The sequence below is a fragment of the Hibiscus syriacus genome, unplaced genomic scaffold (genome assembly GCF_006381635.1).
Source record: "Hibiscus syriacus cultivar Baekdansim isolate YM2019G1 unplaced genomic scaffold, ASM638163v2 tig00116962_pilon, whole genome shotgun sequence".
NCBI classification, from domain to species: Eukaryota; Viridiplantae; Streptophyta; class Magnoliopsida; order Malvales; family Malvaceae; genus Hibiscus; species Hibiscus syriacus.
In genome coordinates, this window is record NW_024063488.1 from 6,573,485 (window position 1) to 6,593,105 (window position 19,621).

The window sequence follows — 19,621 nt, forward strand, 5'->3', positions numbered from 1 at the left end:
ATGTGAAATAGAATTTAGGTGCAGTTAGAATTTAATTAAATAAATTTAGGAGGGTAGAAAGCATGTTTGGGTAGGACCCTTTTTGAGGAATATTATTCGGGTAGATAATACATAATTGGAGTAGATTTATTTCCCGTTTTACATATATTTTTATGTTAAATTTATACAATTGTTTTGACTAACTGTTTTGTTTGTTTTGTTTATTTTTTTCATACTGCATAGACATATCATTAGAAAAGGCGATTGATCTGTGAGTATCGATAAAGTGAAAAGACTTTCACGATGGAAAGGAGTTTCCTAAACAAAGAAGTGAATCCAGCAGATGTAAGGAACTGGTCTGAAGCCAAGCAGAAAGAGCAGGGAGATAGTCTATCAGGGAACTACGTGTCGGATCTGTCTGATTATACGCCAGCTTCTTTAAAATAGAATGAGCTTCAGGGATTGAAAACAATTTGGGAAAGTTGGAATCTTATTGAGAGGCAAGCTTTTCAGCAGACTTATGGAGATATATTTCATCTGATATACGTGAAGGTAGATCCGGTTCTCATGCGAAGCATAATACAGTTTTGGAATCCGGCCTATAGTTGTTTCACATTCAACTGAGAGGACATGACTCCAACCCTCGAGGAATACCAATTTCTGTTGAATTTGCCAAGCGTTAAAGTGGACAAAGTTTACTCCCGATCGATAAAAGGGCCTTCTTTTAAGTCAAAGCTTGCAAAGATCTCGGGCACAAGCGACAAATGGGTAAATGATCGCTTGCAACGCAAGGGAGAAAGTGAGGGAGTGCCGTGGTCTCACTTACAAAAGATAGCTGAAGCGCACGTAGATGAAAACGTGCGTAGAGATGTATTTACTTTGGGTATATATGGTTTGGTAATCTTTCCAAAATGTTTGGGGCTGATCGAGCTAGCAGTAGTCGATTTGGTTGAGAAGTTAGGAAGAGAGGTGAATCCAGTCCATGCGATTCTTGCTGAAACTTTCCGATCTTTGAATATATGTAGAAGGTTGGGGGGAGGACGTTTTATGGGCTGTGCTCAATTGCTTACTGTGTGGATCAGGAGCCATTTCTGGAAGGAGGAAAAAGTCAACTATAATCGTTTTTTGAAAGATTATTCTCCTATTGCTGAGTACCTTACGAAGGAGTAGCCTGAAGTATCTCAGAAAGATCAATGGATTGATTTCTTCCGGAATCTACAGAGTCAAAACATAGCATGGCGAACACCGTGGCTGATGCATACGCAAATCTTGTTCAAGTGTGGAGATTTGGACTGGATTATATTACTGGGACTATGGGGAGGAGTGGGATACGCTCCTTTGTTGATATTGAGACAGTACGGTGCCCGACAGTTTGTTCCTGTGACTCATGGGTTGACTGGTGCTGAATTTGATTATAAAGAAGGCAATTATAGAAAGAAAATCAAAGATGTGGCTGATTCTGGAGGATGACTTTTAGGACTAAAGTAATTGGAGCGGATTTATCTGACGCCTGATTATGAAGCCTGGAGAATCAGGAGGGTAAATGATAAGATACCTTTAACATCTGGAGAGGGATCAAGGTCAATAGAAGAACAAATCAGAAATATCCCTTCGAATTTGGAAATCCAAAGAATTGAGTTTGAAATGGAAAAGGCTAAAGATTCCAAGAAAATAGAAGAGATGGAGAGAGAAAACTCATGTTGACTATCGAGGCTGAATTTCATGCCAGACAGTTTATAATGATGAGAGAGCGGAAAGAGGAGGTGGAAGCCGATTTAGAAGACTTAAAAAAGGATTATCAAATGGTGCAGCAAGTGAGAAAGAGACTTGGATCCAGAGAATTAGCAGCAGCAAGGCGACGAATCAAAAGTCTGGAAATTGAGAACAAGTGTCAGATCAAGAAGATAGAAGCTGGAAAAGCAAAAGTATGCGAGCTAGAGGCCGATAAAAAGGAATTGATCAAGCAGTATAAAGCTGAGGCTCGTAGCGCTCAAAAACTCCAGGAAGAAAGAGAAGTCAGCTTGAAAGAATTAGAAGAAGAAAAGAATCAAGTCCAGGGGTTAAAAATTGAGATGAACAGTATAATTGAGGACTTTGAGGACAAAGATCGAAAAATTTTAGAGCTCGAAGAAGAAAGAAAGCAAAAGAAAGAAGAGATGTGGTCTGAGAGACAGGGATGGAATCGAATCCTTGATAGAAAGCAGGCAGAGATTGGATCGTGGATGCAGAGATTCTCTACAAAAAGTCAGCAAGTAGATGAGCTCACGGGAGAAATGGGAGAATTACAGATGAGATTCGAACAGGAGATGAACCAATCTCGAGCTATGAATGATGAGCTCAAAAGTCATGTATCGAACCTTGAGCAATCCCTTCTGCAAGTGCAAGTTCCTCCCGCTTCAGTGGACCTAAGAGCTGCTCTCGAAGAAAACAAATCCTTCCAGAAGGAAATCAGAGAATTAAAGGGTGAACTCCAGAAATGTCGAATTCATATTAGCAATCTAGAAAAAGAGATCAAACGCATCAATAAGGGATGGGAAAATACATATGAGCATTATCGATCCTTGGTAGAAGAACGCGAGCGCATGATGGGGGAAGCTATTGCTCAAATGGGTGAAGTGGCTCGGTACATGAACGAATTAGCCAATAGAGCGGAGATCATCCAACTGCGCACAAATCTGGTTTCTGAATATACAAGGGAGATCATCGCCATTATGAATGAAATTGTAGAGCTGAGTCTGAGGGCTAGGCCTTATATATAATAGAACTCCTTTGTAATGAGTGAAACTTTTTATCCAATGAAAGTATTTCCGAATGGTTACTGCTTGGGTCAACGCCTTTTATTTCCATTTCATACTTGCATCATTCATTATGCATAAGTAAATTCATCATTTATAATGCATCACCAATAAAATGTATCATTTATAGCACATTACCAATAATATGCATTCGAATTTAAAAGAACAATAAAATTAATTTCCGAAGGGTTATGTGACAGACGATTCTGGCAAGTAAAAACTCCAATCCTTATCACACGCGAAGTAGAGCCATGGAGGCCAAGCTTGATCAATTAAAGAAAGAAATGCAAGAAGATTTACTAAGAATACAACAAGAATGGCAGGCAAAGATGGATCAGTCACAAAAGTCAATTATAGATCAAATCCTGCAAAGCCAGGCTAATATGATGAATGAGATGATGACCAAGATGTCTGGGTTACATACTGAAACAGTTAAAGAACCAAGCACTGCCCCTGTTGAAGTTTCTAGGTAGGAGTCTACCCCGAGACTAGTTATCTCACCTGAAAAGCTAGTTGAACATCCTGCAGGGTCTTCAGCTGTAAAGGTTCAAATGGCCACGACTAACCCTCAAAACAGTCCTCATGAGTATATTGATGTAGATCCTGAGGAAATGGAGAAACCTAAAACGGAAGTACCAGAGCATTTAAAGGACTGGTGCAAAGGGTTTTTTAAAGAAATGTGAAAGCAGGGTTCTCAAGACGGAATGAATGCAGAGGAATTGAGTCTTGTGCCAGACCTAGTATTACCACCAAAGTTCAAAATGCCGGAATTTGAAAAGTATGATGGGAAAACTTGTCTTGTTGCTCACTTGACCATGTTTTGTCGAAGAATGACAGGATTTGTGAAGGATGATGGGCTATTAATTCACTGTTTCCAGGCCAGCTTGACGGGGTCAGCTGTCAGATGGTATAACCAATTAACCCGAGCTAAAATAGGGTCTTGGAAGGATTTGGCCAATGCGTTTAAATAACAATATCAACACGTTACCGATATGATGCCTGATCGTGTTACTCTCCAAAATATGGAGATGAAGCATAATGAGACCTTCCGACAATACGCTCAGCACTGGAGGGATATTGCTGCTCAAGTGCACCCACCGCTTATTGAGAGGGAGTTTATAACCATGTTTATAGATACATTAAAATCTCCTTATATTGATCATATGTTAGGAGTGGCAACTAAGAGCTTCTCTGATATCGTGATGTGCGGAGAGATGATCGAGAGAGCATTAAAGAAGGGGCAGATTGTCGGTAGCCAAACTCCTGCAAAGAAACCCTATGTGAAAAGGAAAGAAGGAGAGGTGAATAATGTAAATTTCTCTGTGAGTAAGCCGAAGATGGGAAATTCTTCTTCATTCCAAGGAGAGACTAAGCGCGAGCATAACAATGAAAGGATGACGTTCACTCCCATACCAATGACTTACAGTGAGCTCTTCCATGGATTAGTCCAAGCTCACGTAGTGTCACCAAAATTCATTGATCCAATTAAACCACCTTATCCAAAATGGTTCAACGAAAATGAGACATGCGAATATCATGCAAATCTCAGAGGACATAACATTGAAAAATGTCTCGCTTTTAAAAGAGTGGTTGAAGATCTGATCAAGAGAAAGGTGGTGTCCTTTAATGATTCTGAAGCACCCTGTGTTGCTGCAAACCCGCTTCCAAATCATCAGAATCAGGGAGTGAACGCTATTGAGAAAAATCAGAAAATTAAAAGGAGAATTGAAGAAATAAGAACACCACTGAAATGGGTATATGCTCAAATAAAGGAGAGAGGGTTATTGAGCCCTAGAAATGAATGCTCAACGGAAAAGACAGAGAACTTTTGTGAATACCATGGTGAAAATGGTCATCAAATTCAGGACTGTCAAGAATTCAGGCAAATAGTCCAAGAATTAATGAACAAGCAGGAGTTGCAGTTCTATGAAGAAAGGATGAGTGAGAATGAAAGATATATCTGCGCTTCTGAGGAAAATTCAAGGGAAGCTGAAAAGAATTTAAAAAAGCCTGTCCTGGTCATATCGAAACCAAATTACGAGGCCAGCAGTGGAAGTATAACATCTAGGGTGGTGATCAAAACCCCTGTGCCTTTTACCTACAAGAGTAACAAGAGTGTTCCCTGGGACTATACATACCAAATTAATACTCCTGAGAGTAAGGAGGAAGAAGTTGCTGAAGTTGGATTTTTCACCAGGAGTGGAAGATGCTATGCTCCTGGAAAGGCTGATAAAGCAAGAGATGTGGTTATTAAAGATCCTGATGATAATTGAATGAGCCTGTTAATTGAGGAGGCTCAGGAATTTTTAAAGTTTCTGAAACACAGCGAGTATAATATTGTGGAACAGCTTCATAAGACCCCAGCGCGGATTTCAATGTTATCTCTACTATTGCATTCGGAAGTACATCGAAATACTCTGATCAAAGTGCTGAATGAAACTTTTGTAGGGAAGGATATACCAGTGGAACGTGTGGACAGGATGGTAAATCATATTAATGCAGATAATTTTATTTATTTTTATGATGACGAAATACCTGAAGAAGGAAAAGGCAGGGGCAAGGCTTTACACATTACGACTCATTGCAAAGGAGTCATCGTCTCTGGGGTGTTAATTGACAACGGATCGGCCTTGAATGTTATGCCATTCGCCACTCTAAATAGACTTCCTATGGATATATCACAAATGAGGGTTTGTGGCAATGCTGTAAGGGCATTTGATGGGACAGAACGCAAAATAATGGGGAAGATGATTATCCCTCTCAGAATTGGCCCTACAACTTTTGAAGTAGATTTTGTTGTCATGGATATCCATCCGAGTTATAGTTGCTTGCTGGGGAGACCCTGGATTCACATGGCTGGGGCAATTCCTTCCTCCCTTCACCAAAAGCTCCGATTCATTGTTGATGGGACTCTAGTGACCATCAAAGCGGAAGAAGACATCATTGCCTCTATCACTACAGATGCACCATATGTAGGGGCAGACGAAAATGCACTAGAGTCCTCTTTCCAGTCCTTGGAATTTGTTAATGCTACTTTTATCTCTGAAGGCAAAAGAATTCCCATTCCTCATCTTTCAAAAAATACAAAGATGCAATTAAAGGAGACATTAGCTAGAGGAGCAAAGGTAGGGAAAGGCTTGGGAAAGAAACTGCAAGGCATCACTGAAGGGCCGGCTCCAGTTCCTAAAAGAAATTATTTTGGTCTCGGATACAAACCAACGTACCATGATAAAGTCAAGGATGCACAAAAGCTTAAGGAAAGGAGGAAGGCAAGAGTAAAGGGAGAAGACCTTGTTTGGGGACCCATGGTCATTCCGCCTCTCTCCAAATCTTTTGTGTTTGGAGGATTTGTGATTGACACGCTGAAACAGTCAGAGGATATTGAAGATACAGAATTTGTTGAAGATTTATTGGGAAGCATGAGCATCAACGTTATCACAGAAGATTCTACTGGAGAGTGTTCATTGGCATCAATTCGTCCGTGTCCTCCTGGCTATGTTTTGAACAATTACACTGTTGAAGAACTCCCTGTGTTCTATAAGCACTTTTCAAAGTAATGCATAATAACAAATCTGTCTCCTTTTGACCCAAATATAATAGGGCTTTTGTAAAAGGACAAATTGTTATTTTTCATTGCTTTAATGAAACAGTGTTCTTCTTTCATTCTAATCTTAGCAAGTATTTTATTCATCTCTTGAGTATTCTTTATTCTTTATTGATAATTATTCTCTCGATAAATATTAGATAAAATTTTGTCCACAGCCAAATATAATCCTTTTTGATTCGCAGGTCTTCAGATATCAACTGTTCGAGTAATGGTACTTTTGAACCACAAATTGATTTTGAAAATGACATGTGTCTCGAAGAATCTGAGGGTTATAAAGATGAAGAGGAATGTGAGTTAAACTCTGAGCTTGTTAGAATGATGGAGCAAGAAGATAGACAAATATTGCCCCACAAAGAGACAACTGAAACAATAAATTTGGGAACAGAAGAGGATATAAAGGAAGTTAAAATTGGCACTTCACTCTCACCAAAAATAAGAGATGGTCTTATAAGCCTTCTTCGGGAATATAGGGATGTGTTTGCTTGGTCTTATCAAGATATGCCGGGGTTGGAGACTAACATTGTGATGCACAAGCTACCAATAAAGCCGAAATACAAACCTGTTCAGCAAAAACTTCGAAGAATGAGACCAGATATGCTATTAAAAATCAAGGAAGAAGTGAAGAAACAATTCGATGCTGGATTTTTACAAGTGGCCAAGTACCCTGAATGGGTAGCAAACATAGTGCCAGTTCCAAAGAAAGATGGAAAAGTTCGGATGTGCGTTGACTACAGGGATCTCAATCGAGCGATCCCCAAAGATAATTTTCCACTCCCACATATCGATACTTTGGTTGACAATACGGTTGGTCATGCTCTTTTCTCTTTCATAGATGGTTTCTCAGGTTACAATCAAATTAAGATGGACCCAGAAGACATGGAAAAGACAACTTTTGTGACAATGTGGGGTACATTTTGTTACAAGGTGATGCCCTTCGGACTTAAGAACGCCGGGGCAACATATCAAAGAGCAATGGTTACGTTGTTCCACGATATGATGCACAAGGAGATAGAAGTGTACGTGGATGATATGATTGCTAAATCACAAACCGAAGAAGAATATGTAAAGGTCTTAAGGAAGCTATTTTTAAGATTAAGAAAATACCAGCTCAAGCTTAACCCAACCAAGTGCACATTTGGAGCTACTTCAGGGAAGTTATTGGGATTTGTAGTCAGTGAGAATGGGATAGAAATAGATCCTGATAAAGTCAAAGCAATTTTGGAGTTACCTCCCCCTAGAACGCAAAAAGAAGTACGAGGTTTTCTGGGGAGGTTAAATTATATTGCCAGATTCATCTCTCAGTTGACCGAGAAATGTGATCCAATATTCCGATTACTGAGAAAGCGAAACCCAGGAGAATGGGATGATAGTTGCCAAGAATGCTTCGATAGAATTAAGGGTTACTTAATTAATGCTCATGTCTTGATGCCACCAATCCCAAACAAAACACTGATTTTATATTTGACTGTCTTTGAGAAGTCAATGGGATGTGTGTTGGCCCAACATGACGAAACTGGAAGAAGAGAACGAGCTATTTACTATCTCATTAAGAAATTCACTGACTGTGAGACTCGATACTCCTCTATCAAAAAGCTGTGTTGTGCTTTAGTATGGACTACTAAGAGGTTGAGACAGTATTTGTTGTATCATACTACCTGGTTGATATCAAGACTGGATCCGTTAAAGTACCTTATGGAATCAACGGCTCTAACTGGAAGGATGGCGAGATGGCAAATGTTGTTGTCCGAATTTGATATAGTCTACATGAACCAGAAATCAGTTAAAGGAAGTGCTATTGCAGATTTCCTGGAAAGCAGAGCATTAGAAGACTATGAGCCAGTAAAATTTGATTTTCCGAATGAGGACTTGATGAGTATATTTGTTACTGAAGAAGATACTCCGAAAAATGAAGCATGGAAAATGAACTTCGATGGCGCTTCTAATGCTGTGGGACATGGAATTGGGGCAATACTAGTTTCACCTGAGGGAGATCATTATCCTTGTACTAGTAGGCTCGCCTTTGAATGCACTAACAATATGGCAGAATATGAAGCATGTATCTTAGGTATTCAAGCTGCAATTGAGCGCAAAGTTAAAAGCCTGGAAGTATTCGGCGATTCTGCTCTGGTTATTTATCAGCTTCGCGGGGAATGGATGACTCGAGACTCCAAGTTAATAGAATACAAGAACTTGGTGATGGAGTTGATCAAAGAGTTTGAAGAAATTTCTTTTACTTATCATCCTCGTGAAGAAAATCAAATGGCAGATGCCTTGGCTACGTTGGCAGCTATGTTTAAGGCCGATGATCAATCTCGAATGATGCCTATTCGGATGAGTATAAGAGAAATGCCAGCTCATTGTTGCGACATAGAGGAAGAGGAGAATGATGGTCTCCCATGGTATTATGATATTCTCCAGTATGTGAAGTATCGGGCTTACCCGGCAGAGGCAGCTGAGAATGATAAACGGACCTTAAGAAGATTAGCAATGGGGTATGTCCTTGATGGAGATATATTGTATAAAAAGGGCAAGGATCAGGTGCTTTTGAGATGTGTGGATAGAATCGAGGCCAAGAAAATACTTGAGGAAGTCCATGAAGGAGTTTGTGGAACACATGCTAATGGATTCACAATGGTTAGAAAAATCATGAGGTTTGGGTACTATTGGTCCACTATGGAAGGAGATTGTATCAGATTTGCTCGAAGATGTCATAAATGCCAGATTCATGATAACCAAATACATGTTCCTCCTTCACCACTCCATGTAATGAACGCACCTTGGCCATTCTCAATGTGGGGCATCGATGTCATTGGGGCAATTTCACCGAAGGCCTCAAATGGACATCGTTTTATCTTAGTGGCTATAGATTACTTCACCAAATGGGTTGAAGCTGCCTCTTATGCTAATGTCACAAAAGGAGCAGTGTGTAGATTTCTAAAAAGAGAAATCATTTGTAGATATGGAACACCTGAAAGGATCATCACAGATAATGCATTGAATTTGAACAACGATTTAATGAAGGAAGTTTGCACAAAGTTAAAGATCAAACATCACAATTCGGCTCCTTATCGCCCAAAAATGAATGGGGCAGTAGAGGCAGCGAATAAAAACATCAAGAAGATCATCACAAAAGCAACTGAAACATATAGAGACTGGCATGAAAAATTACCTTTTGCGTTGCTTGCTTATCGCACGTCCGTTCGTACATCTACTGGGGCAACACCATTCTCTTTGGTATATGGGATGGAAGCAGTTTTACCTGTTGAGGTGGAAATACCTTCTTTTGAGAGTATTGATGGAGTTGAAACTGGACGAGGCTGATTGGGTACAAAGTCGGTTTGATCAATTAAATTTGATTGAGGAGAAAAGGCTGAGAGCTATCTGCCATGGCCAAATGTACCAGAAAAGGATGATACGAGCATATGACAAGAAAGTCAGACCTCGAGAATTTCGTGAAGGCGATTTGGTACTAAAAAAGATCCTACCTATGCAAAAAGACTTTCGAGGGAAGTGGATGCTGAACTGGGAAGGTCCCTATGTTGTAAAAAAGGCATTCTCAGGAGGAGCTTTGGTGTTAACAGAAATGGATGGAGAAGATTTGCCTAATCCCGTGAATTCCGATTCGGTCAAACGATATTACACTTAAAAAAAAAATTAAATAAATGAGGGTTCAAGATGAAAACCCAAAATGGGCGTCTTGAAACCAAAGGAGGATTCGAGTTGAAAATCCATAATGGACGGCTCGAATAGCCAGAAGTTGAAATGGCAGATTCCCTCGGAAGCCTGACAGTTCAGGGAAAGACTCTTATACTCACACATCTTTTGTACGATCTGAATCTTCGAAACACATGTCAACTTTCAAGAAAGATTTGGGGTGAAGAAGCAAAAGGATTCAGCATTTGATATTCACTATATTTGTCCTTTGATCTTCCTTTGTACTTACTTGTTTCTTGTCCCCAAAAGATTATAATTTCTCATTGTCTCTTTTCCAGGAAACTTGTCAAATTTGATTCATTGTCCTTGTATATATTCACCAAATTATTGATTATTATGCCTTACTCTGAAAAGTGTCAGAGTATGGGGATTTTGAAACAGGTGTGCGCCAGAGAACACATACAAAGGCACGCTCCCATCAATCATTAAACAAATCATTGAGAAAAAAAGAGGGTTTAAATCAAAGAAATCAGTTTCAACATAATCATACTTTTCCCAAAACAAAGAAGTCCCAATTTAAAGGCATGCAACAAGGAGAGGCCATTCTGAATGAATTTTCTCTGAAAAATCAATCAATGACCAAAGAATCAAAGAGGCAGGATAAACTCTCTCGAGGTAGATCAGAGGGACAAAGTCACAGAATATTTAATGAGAGGTCAAGAAAGTAACCAGGCATGGATAAACGCATAAATATCGCATATTCTGATCAAAGAGCATGAGAGATTCCCAATGCCAGGATCGAACTGAGCATAACCCTTTAAACATGCATTTAGATCATTCTTAGAGCATATTGACAGCATGAAATCATGTCATATGACCATTTTTTTTACAGGGTTTTCAAGATCTATTTCATTAGCAAAGCAATGAATCAGTCAACATCAGCTGACCAGCCGTCCTCATTACGTAGGAACTATGTTATCACTATAAAATGGCCAAGAACTCTTCATCACGTAGGAGCAGTGTCATCCCCTGACTAGATATCCTCATCACGTAGGAGTCGTGTCACCCTTAGATAACCAGCCGTCCTCATCGCGTAGGAACCGAGTTATCACCCTTCCTAAAGATGGCCAAGAACTCTTCATCACGTATGAGTCGTGTCATCCTTCGACCAGATTTCCTCATCACGTATGAACCGTGTCACCCTTAGACGACCCGAACTCTTCATCACGTATGAGCAGTGTCGTCCCCAACAACCAACATTATTCAATTTCTAAGTTTGAAAGGGAGAACCAGACAAAAACGTGTTGGCTTGTCGTCTTTGCACTGTTCTTGTTAACACAAGTATGTGCAAAGAGGGGCAGCTGTAGACACCCGTTTTTGTCCGGGTCTTTTATATATATATTTTTATTATTATTAATTATTATTAACTATTATTATTATTATTATTATTATTAATTTTACATATTACACTTTTGCAGGCTTAGAAGCCCAATTCAGATTACAAAGGCCCAATCCCGGAGCCCAACAACCCAAACCAGAAGCCCACTGGAACCCAAATCACTGGCCCAATCTAGTAGATAACCTAAACCCTAAACTTGATTCACCCTAGGGTTTTGAAACCCTAAAAGTTATCATCCAACAGCCAACCACTGCCGCCGTTTGGCCTTCAATTTCCCAGTCGCTCAAGCCGACTGCTTCCCTCACCGCCGCTGTCATCGGAGCTGTGAGGAGTCCATCCATCAAACAGTGACCGGTTCCTGTAAAAAAATAGTAACCAAATCAAAGAACAGTGGCCTAAACTTACCCCAAATCTAAAAACCCATTAAAATAACACCCAAAAATCCCGAAAAATCTGGATTTTATTCACCCAAATCAGAGAAATCAAATCCTATCTACCTAGATGTCATCATCATCTCACCAGAAATCCAGATGGAAGCAAACATAAAAGAGAAAAGAAGAGTAATCCGTGGGGGGAGAGGAAAAAGAAAAAAGAAAAAAAAATAAAAACCAAGCAAAGAGAAAGAGAAAAAGACGGAAAGGTCTTACCTTCCGAGCTATCACCGTCGTGAGCTTCACTGGACCAAACCCCTTTTGTTTCGAAGGTAAAGATTTAGTTGTTTTAGTTTGGTTGTGGGAAAAGGGGCTCTGTTTCTATGTTGGGTTTTTAGGAAAGTAGAGGAGAAAGAAAGAGAGGAGGGGCTTTTATGGCGTTTAACCCCGTGGCCACCGTTCGCGGTGGCCGGGGCTTTGGTTTGCCACATACGGCGGCGTGAGGGTTGTAGCAGAGAGAACTCTCTCTTTCTGTTTGTGATATTTTGCTGAAAGAAGAGCAAATGAAATGGTTAAAGGGAGAGATGAAACCCTATTTTGGGTTTTAATCAATACGACACCATTTAAGGGTTAAAGGGAGGTCTATGTGTTTCATATTTAGGGTTAATATCAGAATAGGTCACCGTAATTCTGTAATCTCACGCGTTTTTTTTTTCATTTTTGGGGTAAATTACATTTTAAATCCCTTTAGCTTTGTAATGTTTGTAATATGATCCTTAATGAAATTTCATCTTTCTATTTTGAGCTCTTTATTTATTTCTTGTTTCGTTTTAATCCTATATGATTAGTATTATATTTTCTAAGTGTTTAGATTTTTGGTTGCTTGTTTTGTATAGTGTTCGTTTTAGTCCTCATTTACATGTTTTGTGTAATTATTTGATTTTGAGCCTTAGAGTTTAGATTTGCTTCATTCCAGTCCTTATTTCATGTTGTTTCTTATTTTTTACGTCATTTAATTTCGTGCATATTATTTTGTAGATCTCCATTTTAATCTTATTGGTATTGGTTTTATTTGATTCTAGTGCATGTTTCTTTTCTGAAATTTATTATCAGGTCCTTGTTCTTTCTCATCATGGTTGTATAATCTTAAGGCTGATTATTTCTTTAGATCTGGTCAACATGATGTAATATTTATTTTATATTATATATATATATATATTCCCTTATATTTTCTACAACTCACGCATAGTACTTTGTGTAATAAATCATTATTTTATAGATAACGTATATATATATACTAAATATGTTTTATTTTGTGTTATATTATGCGCATATTTATTTATCTATTTCAATTTATATTCTTATTTTTATAATCTCTTTACATGTTTAAATATGTATTTAGCTATTAATTTTTACTCTTTTATGTGTTGTTATTCGAATGTATTTCAAGAACACGTATTTGTAGAATGGGCGTGGAGAGTATCACTTAATCGAAGTGGTACAATCTAATACGACGTTCAAACAAGAATGATAAAAAAAAATGCAAATTCTTCCTTTTACAAGCTTATAGAAATTATTTTTATTGTTATTCTATTTTTTATTTGATGTTCATATTGTTTAATATTTAAATTTTAATCTTTATTATTATTTCTTCATTGAATCTTAATATGAGTGATGTATGTTTTGGAAAAATAAAATGCATTTTATGTCAATTTTCGATATTATTTTTTTTAATTTAAAGAGAAAATATTCTTTACAAGTAAGAAATAGACGAGGTAGCTTTCCCGACGGAGGATTGCAAATCTCGGGATTTCTTGTCAAGAAAAGGGTTTTTTTCTTTTATTTTAACTAATATTCAATAAATAGATCATAATTTATTTATTATTCTATTTTTATAATTTTTATTGTATTAATGGTTTTTATGTTAATATTAACGATAAATGTTTTAGATAAATTAAGCATATTTTATTTTCTACTCATGTCGATATTATTTGGTGGTAATTCAAAGATAGAATATACTTTATAGATAAGAAATAGATGAGATAGCTTTCCCGTTGGAGGATTACAAATCTTGAGATTTCTTACCAAGTGAAGTATTTCTATTATTTTAACAAATATTCAATAAATAGATCATATTTTTACTTCTGATTCAAACTTTAAGTTCTACCATTTATGACGATATATAAGCGACTAAGTACCGATTGTGGGCGTTGTGGATGTTTATCTTTTCCACAGACGTAACCGACTTCCGAACCCCTAAATTTTCTTCTGATAACGCAGACTTGTATTTGTATAAAAAATGATTTTCCTTAAAATTGTTTTTTAAATTAAAAACGTTTTTTAGGTATTCGACCTACCTAACCCAAAGGTCGATGGCGACTCATTTTTAATTTAATTTTAATTAATCCATAATCTCTAATTTTTTAAATTAAAGTCATAATCGTTTTTTAAAAATAATATTTAATTGTTTTACAAAAAAAATAGTTATGACATAAATATTAATTCATATTAACTTCATAATTATAAAAAAAATTTATTCGACATAAGCCCAGTTTAGAAAGGTTTGCCGTCTGTGTCATTCTTGCGTAGCCGAAACCGAAAGAAAGTGCGAATCTAGACTCTCTCTCTCTGTCTCTCTTTGCGCGTTATGGCATTGTTTGTGACGGTGGTGGACTGGAAGTGGAAAAAAAAAGAATCTCTTTGAAAAAGGTAAAAGAAAAAAATGTGGATTTTCTCTCTCCAATGATAAATCCATTTCGATTCGCAAAACCAAATCCCAAGAAAATATTCCCTACGTTTCCCCACCATCACAATCTTCCCACCCGAAATTTCTTCAAATCAACCAAATTCACTCGTTCCATATCTCTGTAATCTCTCCGCCTTTTCTTCTTTTGTTTTCTTTACTTTTGCGCGCACACACACAAAAACCTCTTCCGGTTCTCTGACATAACCGAATCCTTGCCGGGAAAATGATGTCCCGGCGGCAACAGCCTGCGGAGGATCTGGTTTCCCTTGAAAATTCCAACGAATGGGTTTTTGATGAATATGGTTTATTAGAAAACATTCCTGTCCCTGGTGGCGATCTTCACTCACTTGACCCTTCAGCCCCAATCTGGTCCTCTAATCCTCTCAGGTTCCTCTTTTCTTCATTGCTTATGAATTTTAAGTTGACATGGAATTCAATGGTAGGTGTAAATCTCATGTTTGATAAGCTGAACTTCCAAGTCGGCAGCAGTTCCAAGTTGGGATTTTTCCAAAATTGTGCTGCTCAAAGCTATTGCTTTTCACTTTCATAGTTATATTTAAGTTGGCCGTTTTTTTAGCCTTTCTAGACTGTTATGTTTAGCAATGGATTTGGGTACAAAACTAAGTGGGTGGCAGCAAGCTATAATGGTCCCAGCTGCTCCTTTAAGCTAGGCCATGTTAATTGCTCATTAACCTTTCTTAAAACCTCTGCAGTGTTGAATTTACTGATTTGTTTGGGAATTCCGACAATCTTAATGAGACAGGCTCCCGAAAACGGTAAGCAGCTACTCAAGCATTACTTTTTTTTATTGTATTCGACTTCTCTATTTCTATAATGCAGTTTCTGGTCTGCTTCTGCACCATTTAATACTGAATTGTGCTTGGTTTTCATACCTGGTTTGCTTTAGTAATCTCTTCACTATTCTATCTCAGGATGAGGTCTGGATATTGCAGTGCATCTGGGTCAAAAGCTTGCAGAGAAAAGATGCGAAGGGATAAGCTAAATGACAGGCATTTTTGTTGTCCCTTGTTTCTCTCCCTTAGCCCACTTTGCCTCCTCTGATGTTTGTATTTCACTTTCTCAAGGTTCCTAGAATTGGGTTCTATCCTAGATCCTGGAAGGTCTTCCAAAATGGACAAGGCTGTAATATTGGTTGACGCATTACGGATGGTTACTCAGTTACGGGATGAAGCCCAGAAACTGAGGGAATCGAATGAGAGTCTGCAGGAGAAGATTAATGAGCTTAAGGTGAGAGCTTGGGACAAGTGTTGCATGTTAAAAGTTTTACTTTATGCATCAGTTCGCATGTTTGTTTGTTGGTTATGCTGAGTGGAGTTCTATTTTGAAGGCCGAAAAGAATGAACTTCGCAATGAGAAGCAGAGGCTAAAGACCGAGAAAGATGCCCTTGAGCGGCAAGTAAAGGCATTAGGTTCTCGGCCAGGATTTGCACCTCAAGCTCCTGCTATTCCTACTCCATTTTCTACCCCAAGCCAAGTTGTTGGTGGCAAGCTGGTGCCCTTCGTTGGGTATCCTGGAGTTTCCATGTGGCAATTCTTGCCTCCTTCTGCTGTTGATACATCACAGGATCATATTCTCCGCCCTCCTGTCGCATAAGCTGGCAGCTTGTTATTTTGAGGTTGCCTTCCTTTGAACAAAGAACCATTGTTCATCATTATATTTGCCATCGATGCTTTGCGTTTTAGTCTCTACTTTTTACTTTTTACTTTTACTCACCTTCTTTGAAAGAATATGAGAAGTGAGAACTGAAAGCAATGTTTGAAGCTACATTGATTTGCTCGGATAACTTCTGACTTTTGTACGACTAAATTTTGGTCAATTATTGTTGTCAAATCTTTGACGCTAGGTATCCTAAAAGTTGGAAAGCATTTATTACAATGGAGTTAAGCAGCTTGTGTTTCCTGAAATCAAGTAAAATCAGCTTATTTGCTGCAATCTTTGATAGCATCAGCCATTTGACGATATTCTACTATTAAACCGAGTTCACAAAATTTGATTTTAACAAGGTAGTTTGAATCCCATATAATTTCCTGATGAGTAGTCGTCCCAAACATCAAGGGCTCCATAGCTAGTCATCAAAATGGCACTCAGAGCCATCACTATACCAACAGAGAACACGATAAGGGATGCCCTTCCAAACCGTTTTATGGCCTTCTGCACCACCACCAATCCAAGAAGCGACGCGACGAAACAAATGACGGAGAACACAAGGGCAGTGCTAATGTGGTCCATGCCCAACAGTAAGTACTGGAATGCAGACATTGTGGATGAGAAGAAAACCATGAAAGAACAAGTAGCTGCAGTTACCTGGAGCAAATGGTTAAAATCATTGGTTTTTGGCTTTTGTCACAGATAAAACTATGTAACTCGAGAATGGTCAAAACAGGGACATGTGACAGGCATACTTACCTCAGGAGCTACTCCAACTTGAAGTAGAAGTGGGCTTATAAGCATTCCCCCTCCAATTCCAAAAAGACCGCCCAACCCTCCAGCCATTAGAGCCATTAAGGGGAAAATTAGCTTCTTAACACCCTTCAAATAAAGGAAAAAAAGGTTAATTTTTAATTAGGTCTCAAACAGGCTGCTAATTTTGGAAATAGATTTTGTTAAGCACCTGTTTATTTGGATCTTGGCATGCAATGAGCTCTTGTTTGCGAAGGATCCATGCAGTAAAAGCTATGGCGAGAGGGATTTGAAACAGTGAGAGAGCCCAATATTCTATTCCACAAGGCTTCAGTGATATGACACCCTGCATATTTCTTGAATAGTTATAAACATTGAAGATCATCCCCATCGTTCCATGCTATTCAAATTATTACATAATACTGAAAATCCTCGTATTCTAATTTTATAAAATTAATGCAGGGAACTTTTCCAAGAATATTCATTGTATTAAAAATATAAGATTAATACAAAAAGGGGGCAGATAATCTCAAAGCTCATTTTATCATTTTGATACGTCCAAAATAAGGTAGCTTTCGCTTTGCTTCTTTAAATGAAAAAGAAAAGAAAAAAGGACTTTGTCTTATACTCGATCCTGGACCATCTTCGGTTCTACCTAATTAAATTAATTTTAGATTAACAATAAGATAATCATTTAAAACCGGGTATTACATGAGAAAGACATACTGAAATTGAAACAGTCCAAAAGGCATGCAAAAATGTATTCCAAAGAAAGATCGGGCAACCAGACAAGAAAACATTACCTGTCCATAGCGATTCCCACGAAGGAGATAGATGATAAAGAAGGAAAACCAGAACATAATCAAGACCACCAATTTCTTCCATGGAAACCTGGGACTTTCTTTCCCTTCCATGGAAACCAAAGGTTCTTCCAGACTCTTAGCTTCCCCACTTTCACCATTTTCCAAGTTTCCATATCCGTTTCTAGTTCCTAGATGTCGATCCGATTCCAGTTTCCAAAACTCGATCCCGTTACTACAAGTCTTACTCGTAGACCAAACAAGAAAAATGGCAAACATGATGGTGATCAGCCACTCTGGTAACACAAGGTTGCAAACTACTCCCACACTTACGCCTAATAACATGCAAGGCTCCGACAAAAGTGCTATATCATAGTCAATCAGCGTCTTACCCCCGAACTTGGCACTTTTGGCTATCAAGTTATACATAACATTTGCAATCGACCCTCCCGTGACCATGAAAGCCGAGAAACTCGTGGCGGTTTTGAGGTCTAAACATCCCACAATCGTGAGAATGGGAATGAACAAACCTCCACCACCGACACCTCCCGCACTGGATATGGAAGAAGCCATGAAGCTCAACACTCCTGCTACCACTGAAGAGGTTGATAACTTCATGTTTCCATGTGATTTCAACATATGTCGGGTACTTCTTCTCAATTGGAGAGTTCTGTTGATGAAGTTCTCGAGTGTGGGATTGTCTAAAATGGGTTGCGTTTGTGTTGTTGCATGGGATTGACTTTGGATGGTGAGGAGGATGAAAATTGGAAGGGTGCGAGAAATCCAACTTAGCAAACTCTGGTTCTTCATTTTTGTTAATGGGTGATGTTTGGTGTCGAAAGAAGAGTTCTATTAAACGTTCTTATATCAGGATGAGAACCTGGAATTGCATGACAGTAAGTGGGGGAGGGGAAAAGAACGAGGTAAAAAGCACAGGAAGTTTCCCTTCCAATAAAAAGTGGGACACAGTTTAATGGCAGAAACCTCTGATGTATACTTTAACTGAAATTAAAACAAGACAAAAGAAGAAAAAGAAAAAACATTTATGACACTGGCAGGTAATATCCGTTTGTGGTTTAATAACAAAATATGTATTAAACATGCCTCATTTTGTTAATCGAATTTAAACGTGTCGTGACTGTGGATTAGAAATTCAGGTACAAAGAGACCTTGCAATTGCTTCTCAACAAGTGGATGGGGATATGGAGATATTATTTATTTTAGAAACAACTAGTAAGACTTGATGGATAGTATTTTTGGGTTATATCTATCTAAATTGCATCTAGATAATGTATTAAATATCTCTTTTTATTTTTATATAATTAGGTTCTTGTTTGTTTTTTGTTGTACATGAGGTATTGTTGTCAAGTTGAAGGTACCATACAAATGAAACTAAAAGACAATATTTGATTTGGACATGGATGACAAGGAAGAAAATTGTCACTTTCATTTTAGGCTAATCAGGCTCGAGATTTTTGATGTTAAAAAATCCATTTGCTTTTCCCAAGTTGATTTCATTGCTGGCGTCCATAAATTAAAAAAAATCATAGTTTTCATCATGGAAAACACAGATTGATGTTAAACGCCTCCAAGTAAGTAGCTGACATGTTCCTGGGTTTCCGATTGATTATTGGTTTACATTTCCACACCAAATTAATTTAACCAGTGGATTCTCTAAATTCAAAGCAAAGCTGATTCTGAATAAAACAATTATAGATTCATAAGCTAGAAAGATTCAGTGGTTGAAGATTGGTCATATGTAACAGTATTGCTGCAGAATATGGAGATGTTGAAGGCTGTTGGGAGATTAACTGATTTGCTCTAAAGCATGAGAATAACAGATGACAT

General features: G+C 38.2%; 2 protein-coding genes across 2 annotated transcripts; one reads left to right on the forward strand and one right to left on the reverse strand.

The window, feature by feature from the left end:
- Positions 1-14,464: 14,464 nt before the first annotated feature.
- Positions 14,465-16,457, forward strand: LOC120190780 (transcription factor ILR3-like). Its single transcript, XM_039193835.1, has 5 exons — positions 14,465-14,938; positions 15,265-15,327; positions 15,484-15,561; positions 15,637-15,799; positions 15,900-16,457. Exons 1-5 carry the CDS (start codon positions 14,775-14,777, stop codon positions 16,164-16,166), a joined length of 735 nt encoding a protein of 244 aa, XP_039049766.1. The 5' UTR covers positions 14,465-14,774; the 3' UTR covers positions 16,167-16,457.
- A 102-nt stretch (positions 16,458-16,559) lies between these two features.
- On the reverse strand, positions 16,560-18,617 carry LOC120190779 (sulfite exporter TauE/SafE family protein 5-like). Its single transcript, XM_039193834.1, has 4 exons — positions 17,777-18,617; positions 17,185-17,319; positions 16,980-17,102; positions 16,560-16,877 (listed from the first exon to the last, which is right to left on the reverse strand). Exons 1-4 carry the CDS (start codon positions 18,581-18,583, stop codon positions 16,569-16,571), a joined length of 1,374 nt encoding a protein of 457 aa, XP_039049765.1. The 5' UTR covers positions 18,584-18,617; the 3' UTR covers positions 16,560-16,568.
- Positions 18,618-19,621: the final 1,004 nt, after the last annotated feature.